We start from the raw sequence: 26,571 nt of genomic DNA on the forward strand, positions 1-26,571 counted from the left end.
CGTGCGCAGGCCGAGCGGCGGCTGTGATTGGCCAGGTTTATTGGCGCGCCCGTGCGGCGTGGGCTATCTGACCCTGTGTTGCCGTGCTCCCGGGCTCCTCAAACCTTCCCCGGGTTGCCTTGGGGCCCAGGGCCAGGCGGGCTGTTTTTGTCCGCAGGCCTGGGGCCAGCGACGAATGCTCTTTTTGTTGGCCGCCGGTCAGATGGAAGAGCCTCCTGGGAAAACCCTCAGCTGTGAAGAAAAGGAAAAGGTGCCGGGGATGCGGGAAAGGTTGACTCAGATTTTGACCCCCTATCCCAGGATTTTAGGCTTGTCTTTGCTTCCTTTGACCGTCCAAGGGCGGCAGTGACCTCTAACCTACGCTTTTCTCTGGATTGAGGGGGCACAGGAAGTTAAAGTGTGGGAGAGAGCCGTGCTCCCTTAGTGGCGTTTAAAGAACAAATTTTCTTTACAGCAGAAATGCGAATGTACAAAATGTAAAACTGTAGATAAAGCTAAGGTCCCCTTTGACATCTTCCCCACCCCACCCTGCACACTCTCAGTTTTGGCTTCTCCCACCCCGCCCCGTTAAGTAAATCTCTCAACCATCTGGACTTCAGATATTTTTGAGTGCCTGTGTGTGCATGTTGGGCGGGTGGTGGAGGTGTGGAGGGGCGTGTTTGTATTCTCTTAATCACCAAAGAGTAGTTATGTATTTTGGAGGAAGGTGAATGTTCATAAATGGTATGATCTAAATGGTTCTGCAACTTCCGTTTTGGTTCTCCGTGTTTAAAATCCACATGAGTCCTTGTTTGCTCCTGCTTCTGTCGTGTCCGACTCTTTGCAACCCCCTGGACTGTAGCCCTCCAATCTCCTCTGTTCATAGAAGTTTTCTGGCAATAATACTGGAGTGGGTTGCCGTGCTCTCCTCCAGGAGATCTTCCCAACCGAGGGATGGACCCCGCGTCATGTTTACTTACCTTTTTTAAAATTATTTTTTAAATTCTGTGTAGTATCCTACAAATGGAAGTGGCATCTTTTCTTTACATGTTTCTCTGCTGAGAGCCTTTTGTTTGCAGGTTTTCTTTCTACGACAGTGCTGCTCTGACTGTCCTTATACATGCCAACTTGTGCTTGTGCCAGCAGACGTTGTGGTTTTTAAAAAATATTTATTTATTTGGCTGCCCCCCTCTTAGTTGTGGCACATGGGATCTTATATCTTCCTTGAGGCATGTGGGATCTAGTTACCTGACCGGGGATGGAACCCAGCCTGCTGCATCGGGATGGCAAAGTCTTAGCCACTGAGCCACCAGGGAACTGACAGATGTTATTAACGTGAATGTATCTTGCACTGGCTGTTCCAAGCATGGTGCTAAAACTCTTCATTCACCATAACTCATCCGTCCTCTCATCCCAGCCTGCCTTGCAGTGGTGGTGGAAAAGTTCATTTACAAATCAACAAGGTAATTCTCAGATGGTGATAAGGGTGGTGATAAGTACGAAGCTGTGAGAAGAGGTTACAAGCACAGACCCTAGAGCCAGACTGCATGGTTTGAGTCGTGCTGGTTTTAAATTGTGTGATCTTGGACAAATTGCCTTCCCTCTGATCTTTCCAAAGCTAGCTCTTTCCTCCATCAGGTTGGAGCTCATATGGTATTCCTCAGAAATGCTTCCCTGGCCACTGTCTCTAAAGTATTCCATTCTCCTGCATCCCAGACACCCTCCCATCACTCTGTTTGTCTAGGTGTTGATTACCACATGAAATCATCTTATCTGTTTGTTTTCTTACTATCTGTATCCCTCACTGTATGTAAGCTGCCTACAAGCAGTGTCCTTGACCCCTCTGTAGATGTAGCATCTGGAACTATTACCAACATAGTGGGCATCAGTTATTGTTCTTGGTGCTGGAGATACCTGGATCAATAACTGACTCATAAGTTGAATGACTGTCTGAGGATGATAGCCCCTGCTACCCTCAAGGATCTCACAGTGAGGTAAGAGGAAACAGAGAAGTGAACAGACAGTATGTATAGTAAGTACTGTGATAAAGCAAGCACAGAGGAGAGGTGGAGTCCTAACTTGGATTTGGAGAAGGACTTAGAAGTTTAGAAACTTCCCTAGAAGTTTCCCTCAAGAAAATAAATCTAAACCGAGGCTTCAGGAATCAGTAGGAATTAGCAAAGTAAGTTGGGGAGAGTTGCTCCAGGTGATAGGAACAAGTTAGGCAGCGATGCATTAGAAAACTTGATGTTTTGTGAGAACTGGAAGTAGAGTAAGGCAGTGCTGCTTCCTCCCCACCTCCAGCTGAGGGACCTGCTGACCACTGCACGCTGGTATCCAATAGGCCCTGCATCCCTTCTCTCTAATGCCTTCTTTCCCACCTGCTCAGTTTTGTTTGGTGTTTTTCCTCTTCCAGTTGAAAGAAAAATTAGCATTCCTGAAAAGGGAATACACCAAGACATTGGCCCGCCTTCAAGTAAGTAAAATCACATTCTCTCAACTTGGTGTTAATGCCACAAAGTATATAAAGACAGCTCTTTATTTAAGTTGTTAACAAAAATTTATTTCTTTTTCATAAAGTTGTTTTTTGAGTTGCTTTTGTTTTCTCTAGCGTGCCCAAAGAGCCGAGAAGTTTAAAAATTCTCTTAGGAGAACAGTGGAAGAACAAGACTCCTCACTCCAGCAGGAAGTTTCAACACAGCTAACCCACACAGGTAAAGCTAGCCCATTCTGTTACACTTTATTACTCATCTCCCATGTAAATTTGCCTGTGATTCTCTTTTTAAATATATTTATTTATTTGGCTTCATCGAGTCTTAGTTGTGGCACACGGGCTTAGTTGTCCCCTGTCGTGGGGGAATCTTAGTTCCCCAACCAGGGAGCAAACCCCCATCCTCTGCCTTAGAAGCAGATTCTTAACCACTGGACCACCAGGGAAATCTCCTAGCTGTGGTTCTTTTTGTCACGATCAGAAGATACGGAGTAACAGTAGACTCTTTAAAGTCTACGGTTCATTGCTCCTTTGTATAATTGTCATCAAGATTGTATAACCATCATCACTGTCTTAATTTCAGAACACCTTTACCATCTGAAAAAGAAACCCGGTACCCATCCTACCCTTAACCCCTGGACAACTACTAATCTGTTTTTTGTCTCTGTGGATTTTCCTTCTCTGCACCTTTCATATAGATGGAACCATACAATATGTGGTCTTTTGTGACTCTCTTCTTTCACTTGGCATAATGTTTTCAACCTTTATTCATCCATCTATATGTTCATCTAAGCGTGCATCAGTACTTCATTCCTTTTTGCAGTTGAATAATATTTCATTCCCCTTCATGGATCACAGCCTTGTGGTGAAGGGGCTTGTGTAACTCAATGAAACTATGAGCCATAATATAATATGATATAGTTTGTATATCTAGTCATCAGTTAATGGACACTTGGGTTGCTTCTACTTTTTGGCTGTTATGAATTTTGGCTTTTATGCTGCTGTGAAGATTCATGTACAAGTTGTTTGTGTGGACATATATTTTCAGTTCTCTCTATGTGTACCTAGGAATGAAATTTCTGGGTTGTATGATAACTCTGTGTTTAATTTTGAGGAACTACTAAACTGTTTTCTACAGTGACTGTACCATTTTTCTTTCCTACCACAACACACAAGAGTTTCAATCTCTACACATCCTTGTTAATACTTGTGATTTTCTATTTTTAAAATTATAACCGTTCTGATAGATATGAAGTGGTATCTAATTGTGGTTTTGATTTGCATTTCCTAGTGACTAATGATATTGAACATATTTTCGTGTGCTTGTGTATCTTCTTTGGAGAAATATCTATTTTTATTAGGTTATTTGTCTTTTTATTGATGAGTTGTAAGTGTTCTTCATATAGTCTAGCTATTGGACCCTTATCAGATACATGGTTTGTAAATATTTTCTCTCATTCTATGAGTGAGAAACTATACTTTATTTGGATTGCTTATTTAGTTGCTCTTTTTCTCTATTTTAACTTTTAGAAATTATATTTATTGCTTAAATATGGAAAGATGGTTTTTTTTTTTTTTAGTTAAGTGTTTATATGTGCACAAAGATGAAAGTCTGGCTGGAAATACTTTAATAAAAAACAATGGTCATTTTTCATGTTAAAAGTCAGCTAATTTATAATCATAAAATCAAAAACTAATGAAATAGAAAAGTGGTATGAAAATTGAGCCCAAAAAGGGACATGAAGTAAAAAATCAGGTGAGATATGGGAGAAATGGGGATATGTTGGTCAAAGGGTTAAGAGTTACAATTATGCAGAATGAATAAGTCCTAGAGAGCTAATGTTCGGCATGGTGACAGCAGTTAATAATACTATATTATATACTTGAAATTTGCTGAGAGAGCTGACCTTAAGTCTTCTCATTACACACAAAAAAATCATAGCTATGTGAAATGATGGATATGTTAGTTAGCTTGATTGTGCCAGCATTTCACAGTGTATACATATATCAAAGCATCACTTTAACTGTGCAATTTTTATCTGTCAGTTGTAGTTCAGTAAAGTTTTAAAGAAGGAAAAACTAAGAAAAGATGATTGCAATAAAGAATAATCTTTTTTTGATATTTATAATTTATGTGGCTGCACCGGGTCTTGGTTGCAGCATGTGGGATCTTTAGTTGTAGCCGTGGGATCTAGTTTGCTGACCAGGGATGAAACCTGGGCCCCCTAACATTGGGAGCACAGACTCTTAGCCACTGGACCACCAGAGAAGTCCCAAGAATAGATAATTGTTTAGTTTGAAAATCATTTTTCCAGCACAATTCCATTTTTGTTACATTTACTTAATATTACTGTAGTTTGTAAGATTATTAAAAACTTACTTTGATCTGCCTAAATGATATACCATCGACTCTATGTTAAATAAATGTTTGGTAATATTTGTATGTAATATTTAAAAATAAATATGGGGTAGTTTTTGTTTCATTTTAAAAATATTAACTATATAATTTTTCTTCTTCAGAACCTAAAAATACAGTATCTCCTCGTGACACGTTGCAAATCAACACCCATGTCAATGAAGAAACTGGAGAAAAGACACCCAGCTCACTTGACATTAAGCCTGAGTTGTTTAGCTCTGGATGTGTCTCAGTGGAAGGATCACGCATACAAGGATCAGATGATAATCAGGAACATTTTCCTTTCAGGGTCAATGGCCCTGATGCTAAGAAAAGGCAGAATAAGCTGCTGGGGAGAAGAAAGAAAGAGGAGAGAACATATATTTCACAGGAGAGAGAATCTCTCTCTGACATTGATTCGCTCATACTCTCTGGAAAAAGACTAAAGGAACAGGAAAAAATGAATAGAGAAAATCCTAGAACACCTGTAACTGAACTAAGAACTTACCCCCTTTCAAGTCCTAAATGTGCCATTCCAAATTCTCCAGCACCAGTTACAGAAACTAATGTAGGGAGTGTATTAATTTTACCAAGCACCAAACCACAGAGAGATGTTGATGCCCTCCTTAGAGGAAATGATTTCCCCAGGGCGACTACTCTTCCTCTGCCTACACCTTCAAATAGCAGTAACAGTCAGCGCCTCGAACACAAGTGTCCTAAAAGTAACTGTGAACTTACTACTCACAGCTTAAGAAACATTAGCTCTGCTTCACCTGTAAACTTAGAGGTACAGAAGAAAAAAATTACTGTCTCTACAGATAACCCAGAGGTAAACAAAGCTGGAAGTACAAGTGGCCAGGCAGCTAGAAGTCCTAACTTAGAGGCAGATAATTCATGTTTTATAAATGAACTCACTTGTGATAACTTAGTGGAAAATGAAAACCAAAACTTAAAAGAACAAAATCACACAGAGATGTCTCTTAAATCTCCCAATGATGCTCTCGGTGGTAGAAATGAAAGTCTTCTGGAAAAGGAAGTTCTAAGTCAGTCTAAGAATCTTAGCCTGGAAGTAATTTCTCCTGTTTCTACAGAAGATCAAATACATTCTTGCACAGTGCTTGAAGGCCTTCTCTTTCCTGCAGAATATTACGTTAGGACAACACGGCGCATGTCAGGTTGCCAGAGGAAAGTAGCACTGGAGGCTGTAATTCAGAGTCATTTAGGTGTCAGAAAAAAAGGCTTTAAAAATAAGAGTATGAAATCTGCTAAAAAATTCAATGTTTGCAACGAAAAAACTAAGCAAAGTGAAATTAAGGTGTCTGACAAACACGCAGAACAACCAAGTTCAAGAAGTCCCCAGAAACTGCTCTCATTAACTGAAGTCAGCTTTTCCACTGACTCCACAGAAGATGACTTTTCTAGGAAGACAGTTACCAAGCCATCAGGTAAAAAATGCAGAGGAAGAAGAAAGTCAGCGTGCACCTCTCTGTTAGATCACCATGAACTACTTTTGCCAACTACTGGCACATCAGGTGTTAAGAAGTCCAAGGAAGAAATTGCCTTGCACAAAGATCAGAATGAAAAGGCAATTGTTCACAGTAAGAAGAGAATTAAAGGTAAATCGAGATGTGGTTGGCGGTGGTGGCTGATGATGGTGGTAGCTAACACTATATGCTCGTCACTTTCTAAATGTTATATAGATACTTACTGAATCATCACACCAACTGTACATGAGGCAGAATCTATTTTTTTATTACTCTTATATATTTGGCAGCACATGGAATCTTTCAGTTGCAGCACGTGGGATCTAGTTCCTTGACCAGGGGTCAAAACCAGGCACCCTGCATTGGGAGTGCAGCCTTAGCCACTAGACCACTAGAGAAGTGCCCAGAATATATTTTTATCCTCACTTTACAGATGGGGAATCGAAGGCCAGGTGATCAAAGTGTCTTTAAAGCCACAGGGTCAAGGTTCAAATCTGGCTGCATGGTGTCAGAGTTCACAAATATGGTTGAAAAAGTTGACACTGAGAGGGAAAATGTGTTGGATGTTTACCTGAAATTAGTGTTTATTCAACTATAATACAGTCTTTTATCCATGGGGAGAAGTAACTAGTACAGTGAAGTATATTTGAAATAAAATCAATGTCAGAGTAAGAATTCATTGACAGATTCCCTTAGGAATAATTGTGTAATAAAATGCAACAGGTCTGAGCCACTTTGGGAGGTAAACTGTCTAATAGTGTCTCTGAGGTTCATGGGACACAAGATTTTGGAGGCTATGAAGTGACAAGTTATAATTTAAACTTCTTTATTCATTTACTCGGGAGATGTATCTGATAAACTGAGCACAGAATTTAGATAATTCACTCCAGTTCTGTGTGAGAGCTCAGCAAACTTTCTATAAAGGGCCAAATAGAAAATACAGTCTGTGCTCAGTCATAGCTATTCAAGTGTAATGTGGAAATAACCATATACAATGTGTAAATGTGCCTGTGTCTCAATAAAACGTTATTTACAGAAACAGGCAGCCAGCAGCTCTGTACCATTGGACAGGCTTTGACTTATGAGCCACAATTTATTAATTTAAATAAAAATAATAATCATGGGGACTCCACTGGTGGTCCATTAGCTAAGACTCCGTATTTCCTGGTCAGGGAACTAGATCCCACATGTAAACTTAAAAGAGTTCACATGCTGCAACTAAGACCCAGTGCAGCCAAATACATAAATTTAAAATATTTTAAAAAATAATCACGACTCTTTTAAAAAATCATCATCTTTTATGCCAACAAGAAAGGAATTGGAAAGCAGGACAATCTAGTAATAAGCTTGAAGTGTTGTTTTGTATACTTTGAAATAATCTACTGTGATTTCAGTAACCTACAGGTACATGGAACATTTTTTTTTCTTGAGGTAACCTTCATATTAACATAGTTAACTGTTTTAAGTTAAGTGAACAATTCAGTGGCATTTAGTTACGTTCACAGTGTTTTATCACCACGACCCCTGTGTAGTTCCAAAACATTTTCATCATCCCAAAGGGAAACCCCATACCCGTTAAGCAGTTTCTCCCCATTTTCTCTCTTGACAGTCCTTGGCAAATACTAATCTGTATTCTGTCTTTGTGGATTTACTTATTTTGGGTATTTTATATTAATGGAAGTATACAGTATGTGCCCTTTCGTGTCTGGCTGCTTTCGCCTACTTAGCTGGTTTTCGAGATTCATCTACATGGTAGCGTGTATATCAGCACTTCATTCATATTCATGGCTGAGTAATATTCCATTGTGTACATGTAGCACAGCTCTCTTATCCATTTATAAAGTATTGGATGCAGCTACATTTTGAATGATACAGAGCTCCTGTTGCTTGAAGTCTAATAAATTAATCTTTGTTTGAAAAGGGAACTATGTTTTCTTCAATGAGAAGAGCCAGCATTTTGTAGACTGTACTCTGATAGCCTGTTGAAATGATAATTGTGGATCAGAAAGGACTTCAGAGATTCTTAACCCAGCTCCCTCAGAAGGGACAAGGGGAAATGAGGTGAATTTGACTTGCCCAGGATAACATAGCGAACCAGTGGCGGAGCTGGCACCAGACTGGTCCCAGCCAGCGCTGTCAGCACCACACTGGGTTTGGTCCTGCAGAGGGAGAGCTGCTCAGTATGCACTAACCTATGTCTGATTGTTGAACTGTCCACAGAAGTTTGAGAGTCCTGGGTGGGAAAACACTGCATGATGTTGGAGTTTAGAAACTCACTCTTTCTTGGGAATTGGTGAGTATCTGTTTTTGTTGTTGCTTTCTGTTTTAGGAAAGGAAGGTCACTGTCAAAAAGAGGACTTCCTTTGTTACAGTAATTACGCTTATTTCTCTTCGGATGTTGATGCTTTCAGTGCTCCATTTCGTAAGAACAGAATGCTAAGTTTAAAGCATCTGTCGTCTTTTCTCAAAATCACAGACTTTCAGTTACCTGACGAAGACTTTGGGTCTCTTAAGCTTGAAAAACTGAAGTCCTGCTCAAAAAAGCTGATGGAGACTTTTGGATCAAAAGTACATGGAGAGGGGCATCTTAAAGGGGAAAGTTACATTGTTGTGGAGGAACCAAGCCCTAAACAAAGCAATATAGAAAAGGAGGGCATGGAAGAGGAACTAATTACCCTACCAGGAAAGGCACATCCTAAAATGCCAAGCCAAAGAAGCCAGCCTCGGGGAAAGGACCTTTCTTCATCCATTTTACTTTTTACTCCTTTGAATTCTGTTGCCTCTGATGATAATGACAGACTGACAGCAGAGCTGTGCTCACCTGCTTTCCCCATATTAGGCGCTACTCCAGCTTTTGGCTCCCAAGCTCACAGAGAAAAGGTGTCTGCAGAGGTGGTTGGACAAACCTGCTCTCCACCCCGTCTTTCTCACTTAAAAGCCACAGTCAGCCTGGCTGGCAATCGTAAACAAGGCAACAGCTGGAGCAGACCCTCGAAATTAGATAGCAGCCAGCATGTGGCAGGAAGAGCAGGACAGCCTTCCTGTGACCCTGACTCTGGTCCCCAAGCAACAACTCTACCCACCGAGTCTTTCACCTATGAAGCAAGTCAGCTCCAGGAATCACAGAGACATTCTGCTGAGCAGGTACAGACTGCATCCTTCATGAAATTTTCTCTGAAGAAATGAAGTGTCTTAGTGAACATGGACTCAGTTCCTCAGTGTTTTAAAATGTTTTACCATGTTTCTTTGATATGACTTCACTGTAAATATTAAGTTCATTCTGGGGAAGTTAGGATTAATTAAAATATGTGTATTTTTAAGGGATGCTGTTCTCTTTGTTATTCATGAAGCAGTTGCATTTGGAGCTTTGCTGCTGTTATAGAAAATAAAACAAACAACATAGAAAATAAATAAAAGGAAATAGTTTGAAGAATGAGTGCTACAGACAGATACCATGTATAATGTATACATTAATGATGTGACTTTTGTTTCCACAGACTGAAATAGCAGAGGTTCCTGCTTGGGGTAGCTTACACCCGGGCACCCTACACGTGGTTTCAAACTTAAAGGTCAGAAGATTTATCTCTTGTGTCTTACATGTGAAAAATGCAATGAACTGGTTGGAAAATTCAGAAGAATTTGATCCTTGATAAAATAGATTCAGAAAAACATTTAAATTCTTTTTCACAATATTTACCTGTTATATATATTCTGAGATCTTCTAAAGAAGTTTTTATGTCAAGCTATTGCCAAGAAAAGCTTAAGCTGGGAGCTCGACTTTGTATCTAAGTTTAAATCAGGCATTTTGATAGAGAGGGGTCGTTCATGACTCTCCTACCCAAATAATATAGTACTTCTAGAAGAATCACTTACTTTATAAGAAAATGGGTAACAGTTCTCGATTATAACATAGTGAATGGTTAATTTCCATAGGCTGTGTGATGTATATGGTTCTGAGAAATATAAATATTCTGGTAAATCCTGTGAAGTGAATTGGACCCATGTCCTGGTTAACTTTTTATACTTGAAATAGGATGGTACACAACGGGGGTCTTCAGTCTTACTACTATTAACATTTGGGGCTGAATTATTCTTTATTCTTAGGGACTGGCCTGTGTGCATTGTATGGTATTCAGCAACAGCCATGGTCTCTACCAGTCATAACCGCCCCGCCACTCCAGCAGTAATGACAGCAGTGTCTCTAAATATTGCTAACTGTCCCTCCCTAGGGAGGGTTGCGAAATCGCCACCCCTAATTGAGAACAACTGGTGTCGGAAAAAAAGATTTAAATCCACATAAACTGTTTCTCCGGATCACTGGCTATGTGACCTGGCACAAGCTGTTTGGCCTCTGGGTCCCAGATTCCTTTTCTGTAAAAGATACACTTATGTTGTTTTTAAACTATTCTTAAATCAATTTTAATAACAGCTTCTGAAAGGAATCAGCCATTTCATTCATATTTTCAAATTTGTAGGTAAAAAGTTAGTTGTTGTTATAGTTTTTGGTCTGGGTATGTACAGTTAAGCCTCTCCTCACTCTCCATTTCTAAAAGTGGTTTTTTTTTTTTTTAATTTACTTGCTTTATTTTTGACTGTGCTGGGTCTTTGTTGCTACGCACAGGCTTTTCTATGGTTGCACTTTGCAGGGGGCTGCTCTCTAGTTGCTGGGCGTGGGCTCTCATTATAGTGACTTCTCTTATTGTGGAGTCTGGGCTCTAGGGTGCATGGGCTTACTTGACCTGCAGCATGTGGGATCACCCTGGACTAGGGATCAAACTGGTGTCCCTTGCATTGCAAGATGTATTCTTAACCAGTGGACCACCAGGGAAGCCCTCTGAAAGCATTTTTTTTCCTACATCAGACTTAGGAGGTTTGTCCATTCTGTAAGTCTTCCCCAAAACCTAGTTTTTTGTTGTGTTGATTCTTAATTGAGTTTTTGGTTTCCTCTTTCTTTTTTTTTTCCTGTTTTTATTGTTAGTAAGTCCTTCTGTTTTTCATTGTGCTTATTTCATTACTCTTTTACTAACTTCTTGAGCTGCTTGCTTACTTTAATCGGTATTAATTTTTAATATTAACACCTTTATAATTATAGGAGTTTTTTAAGCACTGCTTTGGCCAGCACATTCTGCATCTTCATTTAGAAATAGTATGTTGTTTCAGTTTTATTCCCTCTTCAACCTATGGGTATTTCATTAGAATGTTACATTTCCAACTGTTCTTAAGGAACTAATGTTTCAATTAGTTCTTATGGTCTGTTTTGAAGGTTAAATCTGAATCTGTTCCAGTCTGGAGCTACACGTTTTAAAAACTATCATTGTGAGTGTGTATGGGCAGTTTTTGTAGTTACATAAGACCCACAAATCTCTTTTGATCTGCATGAAAGTTTAATTACATTCAGTTGGTATTTCATCTAATCCTTGTAATCCGTCACTGTTCATGTTTATTCTGCGCCCAAGAATCCCTTTAACGCCGTTGTTGTTGCCATTCTGTGTCAGAATCCTTCAGGTTCTTGTTCTGTGGATATGAGTGCCACGTGGTGGGAAATAGCTGGTTTCAAAGAGCCGTGTATCATAACTGCTTGTGAATACGTCGTTTCTCTTTGGAAACCTCTGGATGCTTGGCAGTGGGAAAAAATTTATTCCTGGCACTTCACAGAGGTAAATCAGAATCTTATAGCTGAAAGAGAGCTTTTCAATCAGTTGCATGGTAATACAGATGGGCAGCTTACCAAAAATATGGGATCTGTGACTATGCAAGACAGAGCAGAAAAATGATGTTTTTTTCCCCCAGTATTTAATTATGAAAATTTCCAAATATATGGGAAAGTGATATAGGGAGCACCCATATGCCCAGCATGTAGATTCTAAAGTTAATATCATGCTTTATCATATGTTTATCCAGAGGTGGATTTTTACACTGTACCTGCTGGAGAAGCTTGAAATTTCATGTCTATTCTGACTTCTAAACTTGCTGATACTTCTCACCAAAATGTTATTTCTGCTTTTTTTCTAGCTGTAGTTTCTTCTGTCCTTGTCTACCTTGGTATATATTTTACATGGTTGCAGTCTGAATATGCTTAAAATTTTTAAGTCTGTCTTTTCTTACCATATAAATATGTTTGCTTGTTTCTACATATTCTTCCTACTTACTTGTTTAATTTTATTTTTCCAGCTTTATTGAGGTGTAATTGACAAATGTAATATATTTAAAGTGCATAGTGTGATGATTCGATGTACATACACACTGTGAAAGCGTTTCCATAATCAGGTTAATCAGCATTTCACCTCACGGTTTCCTTTTTTTCCCTTGGTGAGAACGCTTAAGATCGACTGTCTTAGCAAATTTCGTTCTTGTTCTCCAGTATACCCACAGCCAGTAGCAGTGTGTTTGGCAGAGTGCTGCTCATAAATATTTGTTCAGTGCATAAACTTGTCTTAAATGGTTGCATATTGTTCCATTCGTTCACATACCAGAATTTAATTATTCTCCCATTGCTAGAAGCATTTATTATGTTAAATTAATGCCACGGTAAACATTATCATGCATGTAGCTTATTTGAGTTTACATCTTGTAAAAAGAGGATGTTTGCTGAATGTTTCAAGTGTTTGAAACTAGATGCGGTGACAGTAGAAAGAAATGTGACAAATTTTGGAAAATTTAGATTGATTAAAAATGAAATAACCAAATATAATTTTGGGCTGCTTTGTTTTATTTAGTTTCCGGTATTACAGATAGTTGCAGTGCCTGATGTTTGCAATCTTGTGTGTGTGGCTTTGGGAAATTTGGAAATCAGAGAAATCAGGTACGTAATTCTCAAGGCGTGTTTTTTTTTCTTTACCTGGATCTTTGTCAGCTTGTTTTGAGTTTTGCGTGCAAATTATAACCTAGGCTTGGGTCTTGAAAGACTCTAAATTTAGGTCCAAAGAGAGATTCATTTTGAAAAAAGCTATCAATAGAGTGACATCCCTGACTGAAATTTCCTTTGAAAGTTTGAGCCTAGTCTTCCATATTAAAGGCTTGCTCCTGTCTGCTCTGCATTTTCCCTTATACGTGGTTTAGGGCACTACTTTGTTCTCCCGACGGTAAAAGTGAAAAGCAAGTGCTCCTGAGTTCTGGAAATATAAAAGCTGTGCTTGGCCTGGCAAAGAGGAGGCTCGTCAGTAGCAGTAGGACCCTTTGTGATCAGCAAGTCGAAATGATGACAGTTGCCGAAGATGGAGGGTAAGCATTGGTTGAAGAAAAGCATTGGTTGATTTTACTATTAGATCAAAAATGATTTCATCACAGGGCTTCAGAGAAAGTTGAATCAGTAGCATCTTGTTTTCTCTGCTGTATGTGTAGTTCAGCAGGTTCTGCCTCTGTCCTGGGCTGTTATACAGAAGCAGTGTAGGGAGGTGGAGCCAGACGTGGCAGGGAAGAGGGCAGGGAGCAGAGAGGCTCAGAAAGTGTAGTCTGTTCTTCCTTCAGTCTCCCTTGACCTCTCTGTATGTCCTTTAAGTGTTACAGATACCTCAAGATCCTATACACTTACCTGGTTCCACATACTTGGTTTCCATTGCTTCAGGTACCATCTGAATCCTGGCTGCTTGCAAACATATTTCTAACTCTGAGCTCTTTCCAACCTCTGGACCTACATGCCTGTTTATTAGATATCTCATGGATACCTCAAATTCAACATGTTAAAAACAGAACTCATAACATCTTCTATGTCTTTCATATACTCATTACACTTTATTGGATTTATTTGTCTTTCCTAATAACAGAGGGTATGAACCTCATTTGTCTTATTTATCCATGACCTGTTGCAGTAAATTGTTCATTCGCTAAGTCATGTCCAACTGTTTGCAACTGCATGAACTGCGTTGCAATAAAACAGGCAAGAAATAAATAATTGTTTGCTTAAATTAGGAAAATGTTAGTGGAGGTGGGGAGAAGCAGTGGATTTGAGAGAGATGAGATAGTAAAGTCATTAGGACCTGGTGATTGAGTAAATAGAGAGGAAAGAGATAAGAATAAAGTCCAAGTGCTGGGTTGCTCACTGGGTAGGTGGTGGAACAGTTAGTTGAGATAGCAGTGCTGAAAGAAACAGGTTTAAAGATAGAGCTGGTAAGTTTAATTTTGGAGATGATGAATATGAGGTGCTTACAATATATCCACATAGACAATGTGAAAGTATATGTTCATTGTAGAATATTTAGAATACACATGTTTTCTGGGTGAATTTTTTTTTCTGTCATTAGGTTAGTGTCTATTATGTATTGTTCAATAATATGCAGAAGGACTGCTTAGAAACTGCTTTGGTAGAAAAGCCTTGATTTTTAATACTGTTTTTAATACAGAAGCAAAGAAAAACAGCTTTTGATGCCCCCTGAGGAGACCATACTAACTTTTGCTGAGGTTCAAGGGATGCAGGAAGCTCTGCTTGGTACCACTATAATGAACAACATTGTTATTTGGTAAGCTTCCCTTTGAGAGCGCTATTTTTCTCATCTGTAATATAAGGATATATCTCTTAATTTCATAGGATTATTAAGATTAAATAAGAAACTCTGTAAATATGATTGTGTTATCATTTGTTTACTAACAGATGCTATATACTTATCTTAATGAGAACATCATATTAATTCAAATAGTCCAAGCAGACTACTTTAAAATAAGTGAAATTTTATTGCTGTCAAAAATGTACTCTTTCTGGTTAATGGCTGAGTAGCTTTCTGAGATTAACTCTTCTGCTTCAAATACTTGTGAATTCTGTGCAAAAGATAGAGAACAAATATCTGAAAGCACTAAAGAGGGAGAAAAAAATATATACTGGAGGAAATTCAATACATAGAGGAAGGAAATGTCACTGGGCAAATTTCCTGTTCGAAGGTGAGGCCCCAGTCTGCACACTTGGTTACAGAAAAACTTCTATCCTACTGCCTTGAAGGACCAAAGGATAGAAATCAAGGTGATTGCAGCAGCTAGAAAGCAAGAAAGAAAAATCTCGAAAAATAGACAGCCAGAAAAGGAGCCCTGCTGCTGCTGCTGCTGCTGCTGCTGCTGCTAGGTCACTTCAGTTGTGTCTGATTCTGTGCGACCCCATAGACGGCAGCCCACCAGGCTCCCCCGTCCCTGGGATTCTCCAGGCAAGAACACTGGAGTGGGTTGCCATTTCCTGCTTCAGTGCATGAAAGTGAAAAGTGAAAGTGAAGTCGCTCAGTCGTGTCCAACTCTTTGCAACCCCAGGGACTACAGCCCACCAGGCTCCTCTGTCCGTGGGATTTTCCAGGCAAGAGTACTGGAGTGGGGTGCCATTGCCTTCTCCGGAAGGAGCCCTGAACTCTAGTTAAATATCTGGCTGACCTTTAAACTGCATACATGGATTATTCAATAATATGCAGAAGGGCTGCTTAGAAACTGCTTTGGTAGAAAAGGCTTGATTTTTAATACTGTTTTTAATGCAGAAGCAAAAGGTAAAGCAAAGAGAACTGAATTGGGTTTTCAGCATTTAGAATTTGAGTTTAGCCAATTTAACTGTTGGCTATAGAGTTAAAAACAAAATCAGTATTCTTCGGAGGAGCAGCATGCAGAGTTTATATGATGTGTCATTGTGTCTAGAATACAATCCAGAATTACTGGATGTGTAAACTTCTTTGATTAGATGATTCACAGGAACAAATTTGTGATAGGGAAATGACAGTGGAAGTCCCCAGCCACCTCTTCCCTGACCACAGGGGAGGGCCACACCAGGCCTTTTCACTTGCAAGGTTAGTTTGTGGTAGGAGAAGAGATTGATCTTTTTTCTCAGAAGACCCTCCAGTAATTACTCCCTTGAGGCCAGAATGGGTCTTGGTGAGAGAAAGTTATGAGTGTCATTCCTACGCGCCCGTTCTGCATCGTTCAGCCCTAACCCTCTAGGAATAAACTAGGCAAGTGTGGCCCGAGAGAAACTTTGTCCCCCCGCCCCCGCCCCCCCCCCCCCCCCCCCCCCCACCGACCAGGGAGCCTCTGGAGTTTGACCCTGACCTAACCTACCAGGTTTCCATCTTTGGCACTTGCCCCAGGGTTTCTGCACGCAGGTCTTATTTCAGACAACGTTCTTTGCTAATGTTGTCTTTTCTGTTCTGTCTGCTGTTTCTATAGTCTGGCCCTTCATTGTTTGGCTCCTAAACTATTAATATAATCTAGTGATTAGTCTCAGTACTCAACCTCCAGATTATATTTTATACTATCACTTTACACATACTCATTCTCCCATCCCTCCCCCCCCCACCAAATAAAACCTTCAGTGGGGTCCATGTTTGCTTTCTCCACCTTCCATTTCCCTGATGTTTCATTACAAAAATTCTTTTCCAGCTGTTCCTACTCTTTCCCTTTTTTCATTCTATCCTTCAGTTTCCCTCTTTTTCTAATAACAGCCTTTTGGCATTTTGTAAATAAGGGATCACAGTGGAATTCGAGGCTGGGAAGGTGCCGGGGACCAGCCCCGGCTGATCCAGGGTATTTGAAGGAGAGACGGCTTAGGCGACCTATTCAAATGTTAATTAGAGATATAAGAGTAATAGAATGAGGATAGCTCAGTAGGAAAATTCAGTGGAGAAAAGAAGCTGAGTAGCTTGGTTTACACGGAAAATCAATATAACCCGTGACACCAGGTTAGCTCTGACCACGGAGGCCGCAGGTGCCCTCTCGAATAGCGGAAGGTGCCCCACCTTAGACACCTTCTCAAGTGGGTCTTAGAAGCCCAGGCAAATAAATGGTCGCAGAGGATATCCGCGCTCCAGATGGAGACTCAGCTGGAAGTTAAGGAGTAAAATGACATGGGGAGACCAAGCGTTGGTGAGCAAGGCCCATAGCTTTATTTTCAACAGGGGCTTATATACCCTAAGTTACACATAGAGGATAATAGGGGATGCAAAGTCAGCAGTTTTTGATTCTTATCAAAAACCAGGGTTTCTTTCCTGTAAATTTATCATATACAAATGGTTTAGGTGATTTACATCATCTTCTGGCCAGAAGGCCTATTAACATTTTATGACTCTTGACAAGGACTTATCAACAAAGACTTATTTTCCCTAAGAGAAATTATTTTAAGGTTTGGCGCCATCTTCCGAAGATAAAATTGCATTCCTATGGGGCGGATGTGTAATGGGTTTACAACAAAGGAAAGAACTTATTACCTTAAGGGTCTAAAGTTACTAACACCAAGGCCACTACTTATTTTTTCTACATACCAACTATATTAATTAATACACATTCAAGGATACAATACAGGGGATGTGAAAACTTGGCAACAAGCATTGGCTCATCAATGAAATCTTTTACTAGTTTTATTCTGACAGTTTCTAACTCTCTGAGAGGCTCTAAGCTATTTGAATATCTTAAGCTTCCCGTGCCTCTCGAGGCTGGGAGACTGTAAATAATCGTATGCGTAGCTGTAGGAGTCCGGGTAAACTTGTCAGGCGAGTTAGAGAGCTATCTGAGGGGTTTGGATTTAAACACTCCTAATTGCCCAGGAACTTTTATTAATTGGAGCTATAAGTTAACTCTTTGTCAGAGAGACCGAGATGGTGGTAGGGTACAGCCCCCAGTAAAGTCAGAGGTGAGAGCACAAAGCAATAAAGTAGGCAGACTCTGGTTTTTTGGGGGTAGATGCTCGAGAATATCTGGGGGGACTCCTGAGGCTCGATCCCGCCTTTGCGTATGCCGAGCCTCCTTCCTCATGACCTTTGTCACGAGCGGAATGCCTCTCCCCGGCTCCCGGCAGGAAGGGACCATTCTTAGAGGTTCTAAATATCAGTTTAAGTTCTAAGTTTAAGGGGTATGTGCAGCCCCACAGTTGCTTTAAGTTCTGTTGCAACGCCTCAGCGCTTCCCTGGTGGTCCAGTGGTTAAGACTCTGGGCTTCCATTGCAGGGGGTGTGGGTTCTATCTCTGACTGAGGAACTAAGATCCCACATGCCATGTGGTACGGCCAAAAACCCAGGGTTTCTCATAAGTGGAGTCACATGGTAGAACAGTCAGTCAGTGTCACACATCCTCATAGAACTAAGGAGTGGTTCCAACAAACGTTTTTTTCTTTATATTCACCCTCTTCAGTCTTCCTTTTTCCATTTTTTATTCCATCTCTGTCTTCCCTTCTCTCTCTGTTATCTTAGTCTAGCTCTAATATCAACATATTATAGAGATATAATTACAAGTCTCTTCTAGGTGTGGTTTCTCTCCTAACCACATTTGGTTTCCTGACCGTTGACTTCCATGGAAAATTTAGTCGTATAACAAGAAACGTGATAAGATCATAATGATAGAGCTATGCCCTGTGCCTACTTTCAGTACAAGTGAAGTGAGATCCTGGAAAACTTTTCTCCTGAATTTGAAAAGATTTATCCCTAATGGCATTAGCAGGTTCAGTCTAAAGCTAAACTATCAAATTACACTATTGGCAAAGTTAAACTGTAGTTCTGTTTTTAGCCAAATCAGTGGCTAATCAGAACTAAGGTCCTGTGTCCCTTAGTTTTTCCCTTGGTCACCTCCTGAAGGATGCTGTGATACATAAGAGAATATTACATGAAAACCAGTTTGTTGGGAGAATGGTATGAGCTTATTTATTTTTGGTGTCCAAGGAACTTAAAAACTGGTCAGCTCCTGAAAAAGATGCACATCGATGCTTCCTACCAAGCTTCAGTCTGCCACAAAGCTTACTCTGAAATGGTAAGTCTTGATCTGCTGGGACCATTTTGTGTCTAGTCTGTGTGTTATTTTGGTCGCACTGAATGAGAGCAATAACTTTGTAAGTCATAATTACTAGGCCCTCTCTGGTGCCTGTTTTTTCAAAATTGGATAGCACTTCTTGCTCTTTCTTGAAATTTATGAGTGCATACAAGTGATCATACAATATGACTGGGTAAAATTTCTGACTGTATGACTTAAGGGCACACCTTGATTTCTAGACTGTACCTAGAAACAATATGCTGATTTTCAGATTTGGCTCCCAACCACATTGCCATAAATGATTTATGATGTGAATGAATCCCCTTAGGGAGAGTGATTAAAGGGTCCTTGACATGTTTTTCCCTCAGGCTTTAGCATTCCTGTATAGAAACAAACACAGCTTCTTAGGGGCTGTGTCAGTCCAGTTTTAACATCTGAACAGGCTGAAGGTACTTGTCCAGGAGTCAGAGGTAACTGCCTGAGTAACAGGGACTGCTGAGCCACAAGCAGAGGCAGAAGCAGCCGGCTCAGCGCTGAGTGGAGACTGACTTGCCCAGCGCAGTGGCAGCCCTGCGCTCATCAGCACGCACAGGCTCTTAACACACAGGGTGCATCTCCCTCTAGCCTAGCAACTTTTGTGGAAATGAACTCAACAGTTGTGTGATCTTAGATAACCTATCCCATCATCTTGGGGCTGACTTTCTTTATTCTAAAATAAGAGGGTTAAGTTCATCTCTGGAATGATTAAATACCCCTACTAAGCATTTAAATAATTTTACATTTTTGTTATTACGTTGATACCTGTTTGATACTAAAACATTTAATGTAGAAATGTATGATATAGGAAGTAAAATGTCACCATGAAGCCAACCTCCAGAAATAATAGTTAATAGATCAGTATAGGAATCAGCAAACTTTTTCTGTGAAGGGCCAGTTAGTAAATATTTTCAGTTTTGCAAGCCATGTGGTCTCTGTCACAACTCCTGTACCACTACAGCCCCAGGTCAGCCAGAGGTAACATAAACAAATCATGTGACTGTGCCAATAAAACATTTTGGACAATAAAGCTTTCTGAAACTTGAGTTACATATATAATTTTCATGTGACACAAAATGTTCTTCCTCTTTTTTCTAACTATTTCAAAATGCAGAAACCATTCTTAGCTCATGAACCATACGAAGGTAAGCACTGAGCTGGATTTGACCTGTAGGCCAGAGTTTGCCAACCCCTAGTTAAGTGCATAGCATTTAACGTTTTTTGACTTTCAGTTGTTTTTTTAAGGCCCAGTAATTAATTTTTCCCATTTTACCCCCCGAAATAATTACTTTCCCATTTTACCCCTGAAATAATTACTTTCAACAATGTACATGTGTGTTTATACATATGTGTGACATATATATTTTCATACACAAAGATGTTATTATTAGAACATGTAATTTTAAAGTCGTGGGAGGTCTGTAACACATCTTCCCACAGAAATAACCATAGGTGACGGTGCCTTTTTTGGGTCATTTTTAGTCTATAAGTAAATAGGCTATTGAAAACTGTCCTGAAAATCCTCTCACCACTGAAAAGATTGTTTTTATGGGAAAATGTGCTCCAAATTTTCAAAAACCAACTTACAGGTGAGCATTTCTGGTTTGAAGACTCCCTCCAAGTGTTTCTATGCCCTCTTTTCTTAACACCAGCATTTCCCCAGGTGGATGGCATGGATGTTAGTAGGCTCTAAAGTTGAGGAAGCTGGTAAGTCAGCTAGATTCACACCTACAAAGACTGGCCGTAAAGTCATGGGGAGCCCTGTGCTGGAGAAGCCCAAAGTCCAGCTCAGTGGTCCCCTCAGAGGTTCTGCCTGAAAAAGAGTGATCCAGGGATTAAAGCCTCGAGACTTAAGAGTCTGTTGGCCGTTCCTGTGATTCTGTAGTTTTGTCTCTGCCAATGCTTTCTTCCCCCCCGCCACATACTCTTGATGATTTATTTGGTCGTTAATTTTTCTCCTACATCAGGGGCTCCTGTTTGTTGTTCTGAGTCACCCTTGCGCCGAAGAGAACGAGTTATCGGGAAGCCCTGTGTTTCAGCTGATTGTGATTAACCCGAAGACAACCCTGAGTAGGGGTGTGATGCTCTACTGCCTTCCTCACGGGCAAGCTGGAAGGCAAGTGTGTGATTGCCGTCTAATGAGTGTGACATTGTGAGAAACATCTGTGCATACATAGAAACCAAATATTTTTCTGTGACTGACGTGAATGGAAACATGGAATACTTCAGATCATGGTAAAGAATACTAAGAAGTAGGTTGAAGTGTGAAGTTTACCAGATCTGAGTCAAAGTTCAAATTCCCGCCATCCTATGATTGCCCACCAATATGGCACCAGATAGGTATTTTATGTATAGTCAAGCCTTATTTTTCCCCACACCAAAACACTTCAGAGTAATTAATATTCTTTACAAGAAACTTACCGTATATGTTCTTTCCATAAAAGTTAAATTAAGGAAGTTCTAAATGCACTTAAGAAGATCTGTTAGACTTCCCTGGTGGTACAGTGGATAGGAATCCACCTGCCCATACAGAAGACCCAAGTTCAATCTGGGACAGTTCCACATGCCATGGAGCAGTGAAGCCTGTGCTGCAACTACTGAGCCCATTTCCTAGAGCCTGTGCTCTGCAACAAGAGAAGCCCCACAGTAAGAAACTCAAGCACCACAACTAAGAGTAGTCTCTGCTGCCGCAACTGCAGAAAGCCTGCGTGTAGCAACAGAAAGACCCAGCACAGCCAAAAATGAAATCAATAAATAATTAAAAAAAAGAAGATATATATACTTTGAAATATTGACTGTACCTCCATCATGTAGGCAGTTGATATTTATCTTTTGATAAATATTTTATCTGTTGACTGATGAGAAGATCTATTTACTGATGCCACAGTTACGGGCATCCCAACAGTTTTCTGAGCTATATAAAGCTCTGAAGTAGTGCTAATATTCTTAGGTGAAGCAAGCAACATCGAAGGTATCATTTCTGAATACTACTTATGAAAATAGACCTAGTAAATCAGGATCACAAAGTTTGGCTTTAGTAACTCACAGGGGTGAGCAACCTTGATGGTTATATGTGTATTTCTCTTTCTTTCAGTCTTGTGCAAAGCTTGCTAGGTGATGCGTGTTCTAAAAGTCCCTCTCCTTGTGTATGTAGCCAGCTGTGGCATTTCTGCAAGTGTTCTTGGCGCAATAAGAACCTCAGAACTCTCATCTGTAATATGTGCTTACATAAAACTTGTTTTCTTGAATATAAAGAGAGAAGCATAGTCATTGGCCCAGAAATTGCAGGTGCATGGTCAAGCATTTCCTTTTCAAACCTGTTTGTTTAGCAAATCTTGAAAGCCTATTTGGTGCCAGTCCTGTAGGAAACACTACTGTTTCTAATCTCATGGAAGTTAGAAAATAATGAGCTCAGGTGTTTGAGCACAAGTCACCTGTTCTCCTTGTTTGCTTGGCCCTTATAGTAAATTCTTCTCTGCTCAAAAAAGAAAAGAAAAAAGAAACAAATTTCTTTGCTGTTTGTTGTGCATAATGCCAGAAGGCTTGCACTGTTTGGGATGGAAGGGCACTTTAATTGGCAGTAGAGGGTTGGGGAGAGACTGTCAAGGAAAACGTTATGGATTTTCAAAAGATGAGCTAAGAGACAGCTACACAAAGTTGGGTGCAAAAAAAAAAAAAAAAAACAGTTGGGTGTGAGCCAGGGATAAAATATATCATTCATTTCACTCACAATATTCACGTAGGGCTGACTGTGTACCAGGCCCTCTACAAGGCACTGGTGATGTGGCAGTGAGGAATAATTAATTTGTATTAAGGATTTCTTAAATCACTGTGGATGATGATTGCACCATGAAATTAAAAGGGGCTTACTCCTTGGAAGAAAGGCTATGATAAACCTAGACAGCATATTAAAAAGCAGAGACATTACTTTGCCGACAGAGGTCCATCTAGTCAAAGCTGTGGTTTTTCCAGTAGTCACGTATGATGTGAGAGCTATGGTTTTTCCAGTAGTCATGTATGGATGTGAGAGTTGGACCATAAAGAAGGCTGAGCGCCAAAGAATTGATGCTTTCAAACTGTGGTGCTGCAGAAGACTCTTGAGAGTCCCTCGGACTGCAAGATCAAACCAGTCAATCCTATAGGAAATCACTCCTGAATATTCATTGGAAGAACTGATGCTGAAGTTGAAGCTCCAATACTTTGGCCACCTGATGCAAAGAGCCAACTTTTTAGAAAAGACCCTGATGCTGGGAAAGACTGAAGGCAGGAGGAGAAGGGGACAACAGAGGACAAGATGGTTGGATGGCATCACTGACTCAATGAACGTGAGTTTGAGCAAGAACCTGGAGATGGTGAACGACAGGGAAGCCTGGTGTGCTGCAGTCCATGGGGTTGCAAAGAGTCGGACACAACTGAGCGACTGAACAACAAAGCATTTCTTAAGTACTGCACTAAGCTTTTTATATCAACTGTTTTATTAAAGTTCAAAGCAGTCCTATGAAGTAGATACTCATATCGTGTATCTCTATTTTACTGATGAAGTTAAATAACTTGCTGGGGTCCCACATCTCTTTGTTAGAATTCAAATCCCAGTACCATCCCTGGTGGTTTAGTGGTTAGAATTTGGTACTCTTTCAAAGCCTGGTAGCTGACTGCAGAGCTCCGTCTTAAAAAAGACAGCCAGATTTGTTTCATGATGTTTACATTTTCTGTGGGACAGACAGCCCCCAAATATGGAAACGAGAATCTCACATTAATATTCTCACAGATATGGAAGCAAACAATCTCACATTGCTGTGATGGTACAGATATGGAAGCAAACAATCTCACATTGCTGTGATGGTAAAAAGAAGTTGCTGCGATAGACAGGGAGCAGAGTGTATGTGTGTGTGCATGCTCAGGTTGCTGAATAGGTGTGACTTTTCTATGCGGGCGACAGGCCTGAACAATGACCAGAACCCAGCCAGGCTGTGCCCTGGGGTTAGACCTGTCAGGGAGAGGGACAAGCAAAAGCAGAGACACCAAGGTGAGGCCAGGCTCGGCTGGTTTGACGAGTGGGAAGCAGGCCACGGTGAGCTGCTGTGGGGAGATACAGAGGTGCATCAGAGAGACAGGCAGGGCCGCTAGCGATCGTGGCCAGCAGTCCTAGGGTTTCACACAGACGCACGCGTGTTCCCACGTGTCTTTGTTCTTGTTGCTTTAGAGACCGTGGTTTTGGCCTATTTTTGTTTTAATGTTTTTTTGTTTTTGATATGTGATTTGAATTGTCTCTTCTGTGCTTGCTGCTAGGTTCCTGGAAGGCGACGTGAAAGACCATTTCGCAGCAGCGGTATTGACTTCTGGAACCATTGCCGTTTGGGACTTACTCTTGGGTCACTGCACTGCTCTCCTTCCTCCTGTCTCTGGCCAGAATTGGTCTTTTGTTAAATGGTCAGGTACAGATTCTCATTTGTTGGCTGGACAAAAAGATGGAAATATATTTGTATACCGCTTCTAAAAAGTTAGGGTAACTTGGAAAACACAGTGTTCTGGGTATTTTTGGCCTCTTAGTACTCTTTGGAGTTGCTGCTCTAAAGGAGACTATTTGAAAGAGTTTTAAAACACTTATTTACCTCTGTTCATTCTGACAGACTGTGTTCTGATGGTGGGGCACTACTGATCTTGAATGCTCATTTGTACTTATGTTGGGAGAGAGGGTATATAAGTGGATTTTTGTGATTCCTCACATTTGCACATTTCCTTTTAAAGGCATATGTACATAAAGCTTGAAATGTTAATAAATATTTATTTTGATACATCCTGTTTGGCATATTTTTTCCTCTCCTGTAAAGATGATTTTCAGAAACAAGAACTAATTATTTTACAGCTAGAATATTTAGTCAGTGACACTTGCACAGTAAATCTCAGTTAACTCAGTGTACTAATAGGCAATATACTTTTGTTCACTGCACTAAGTCTTCGTTGCTACACACGGGTTTTCTTTAGTTGTGGCAAGCAAGAGCTACTCTCTGGTTATGGCACTTGGGCTTTTCGTCCGTGTGGCTTCTCTTATTGTACAGCACAAGATCTAGGGCTCTCAGCCTTCACTAGTTGTGGTGTGTGGGCTTGGTTGCCCCACAGCAGGTGAAATCTTCTCAGATCAGGGATCAGAGCCGTTTCCCCTGCATTGGCACATGGATTCTTAATGACTGGACTGCCAGGGAACAAAGTGAAAGTCACTCAGTTGTGTCCAACTCTCTGTAACCCTATGGACTATATACAGTCCATGGAATTCTCCAGGCCAGAATACTAGCGTGGGTAGCCTTTCCCTTCTCCAGGGGCTCTTCCCAACCCAGGGATTGAACCCAGGTCTCCCACATTGCAGGCAGATTCTTTACCAGCTGAGCCACAAAGGAAGCCCAAGAATACTGGAGTGGGTAGCCTATCCCTTCTCTAGGTGTATCTTCCCAACGCAGGAAGCGAACCTGGATCTCTTGCATTGCAGGTGGATTCTTTACCAACTGAGCTATCAGGGAAGTCCTGCAATATACTTTTATGAAATTTGTAATATTTTCACATACCTACTAAAAGTAACACAAAGCCTATTTCAAATGCTAATTTAGAAATGCTGTTGTTCATTTGCATTCTCACATGCATCCGGGATACCAGTACCTGCATTTTCACAAGAGTCACTTAGTCAACAGCACAACTACTGAGGACATCATCTTCACCTTTCCCTAAGTGGTTTGAGAGACAGCAATTTTTTTTTCAAGATTATTTACTGGCTGTGATGGGTCTTTGTTGCTCTGCAGGCTTTCTGTAGTTGCAATGAGCGGGGGCTACTCTTCATTTCAGAGCGTGGGCTTCTCATCGTGGTGACTTGTCTTGTGGTGGAACACAAGATCTAGGGCGTGCGGGCTTCACTAGTTGCAGCTGCTAAGCTCAGTAACTGTGCCACGGGCTTAGTTGCTCCAGGGCATGTGGGATTTTCCCGGACCAAGGATCGAACCAATGTCCCTTGCATTGGATTCTTAACCACTAGACCAGCAGGGAAGCCCTAGAGATGACAATTTTTAAAGCCATAATCTGTTCTCAATATGCCAGCAAATTTGGAAAACTCAGCAGTGGCCACAGGACTCGAAAAGGTCAGTTTTCATTCCAATCCCAAAGAAACGCAATGCCAAAGAATGCTCAAAACCACACAATTGCACTCATCTCACATGCTAGTAAAGTGATGCTTAAAATTCTCCAAGCCAGGCTTCAGCAATACGTGAACCGTGAACTTCCAGATGTTCAAGCTGGTTTTAGAAAAGGCAGAGGAACCAGAGATCAAATTGCCAACATCCGCTGGATCATGGAAAAAGCAAGAGAGTTCCAGAAAAACATCTATTTCTGCTTTATTGACTATGCCAAAGCCTTTGACTGTGTGGATCACAATAAACTGTGGAAAATTCTGAAAGAGATGGGAATACCAGACCACCTGATCTGCCTCTTGAGAAATTTGTATGCAGGTCA

At 40.6% G+C, this 26,571-nt stretch overlaps 1 protein-coding gene across 1 annotated transcript; it reads left to right on the forward strand.

The window, feature by feature from the left end:
* Nucleotides 1–53: 53 nt before the first annotated feature.
* On the forward strand, nt 54–24,874 carry PALB2 (partner and localizer of BRCA2). Its single transcript, XM_027526544.1, has 13 exons — nt 54–250; nt 2,396–2,455; nt 2,591–2,693; nt 4,991–6,481; nt 8,679–9,493; nt 9,847–9,918; nt 11,845–12,006; nt 13,066–13,151; nt 13,409–13,570; nt 14,689–14,805; nt 18,954–19,041; nt 21,045–21,193; nt 24,367–24,874. The coding sequence occupies exons 1-13, from the start codon at nt 176–178 to the stop codon at nt 24,572–24,574; spliced, it is 3,588 nt and encodes a 1,195-aa protein (XP_027382345.1). The 5' UTR covers nt 54–175; the 3' UTR covers nt 24,575–24,874.
* The last annotated feature ends 1,697 nt before the right edge of the window (nt 24,875–26,571 follow it).

This window comes from Bos indicus x Bos taurus, chromosome 25, assembly GCF_003369695.1.
Source record: "Bos indicus x Bos taurus breed Angus x Brahman F1 hybrid chromosome 25, Bos_hybrid_MaternalHap_v2.0, whole genome shotgun sequence".
NCBI lineage: Eukaryota > Metazoa > Chordata > Mammalia > Artiodactyla > Bovidae > Bos > Bos indicus x Bos taurus.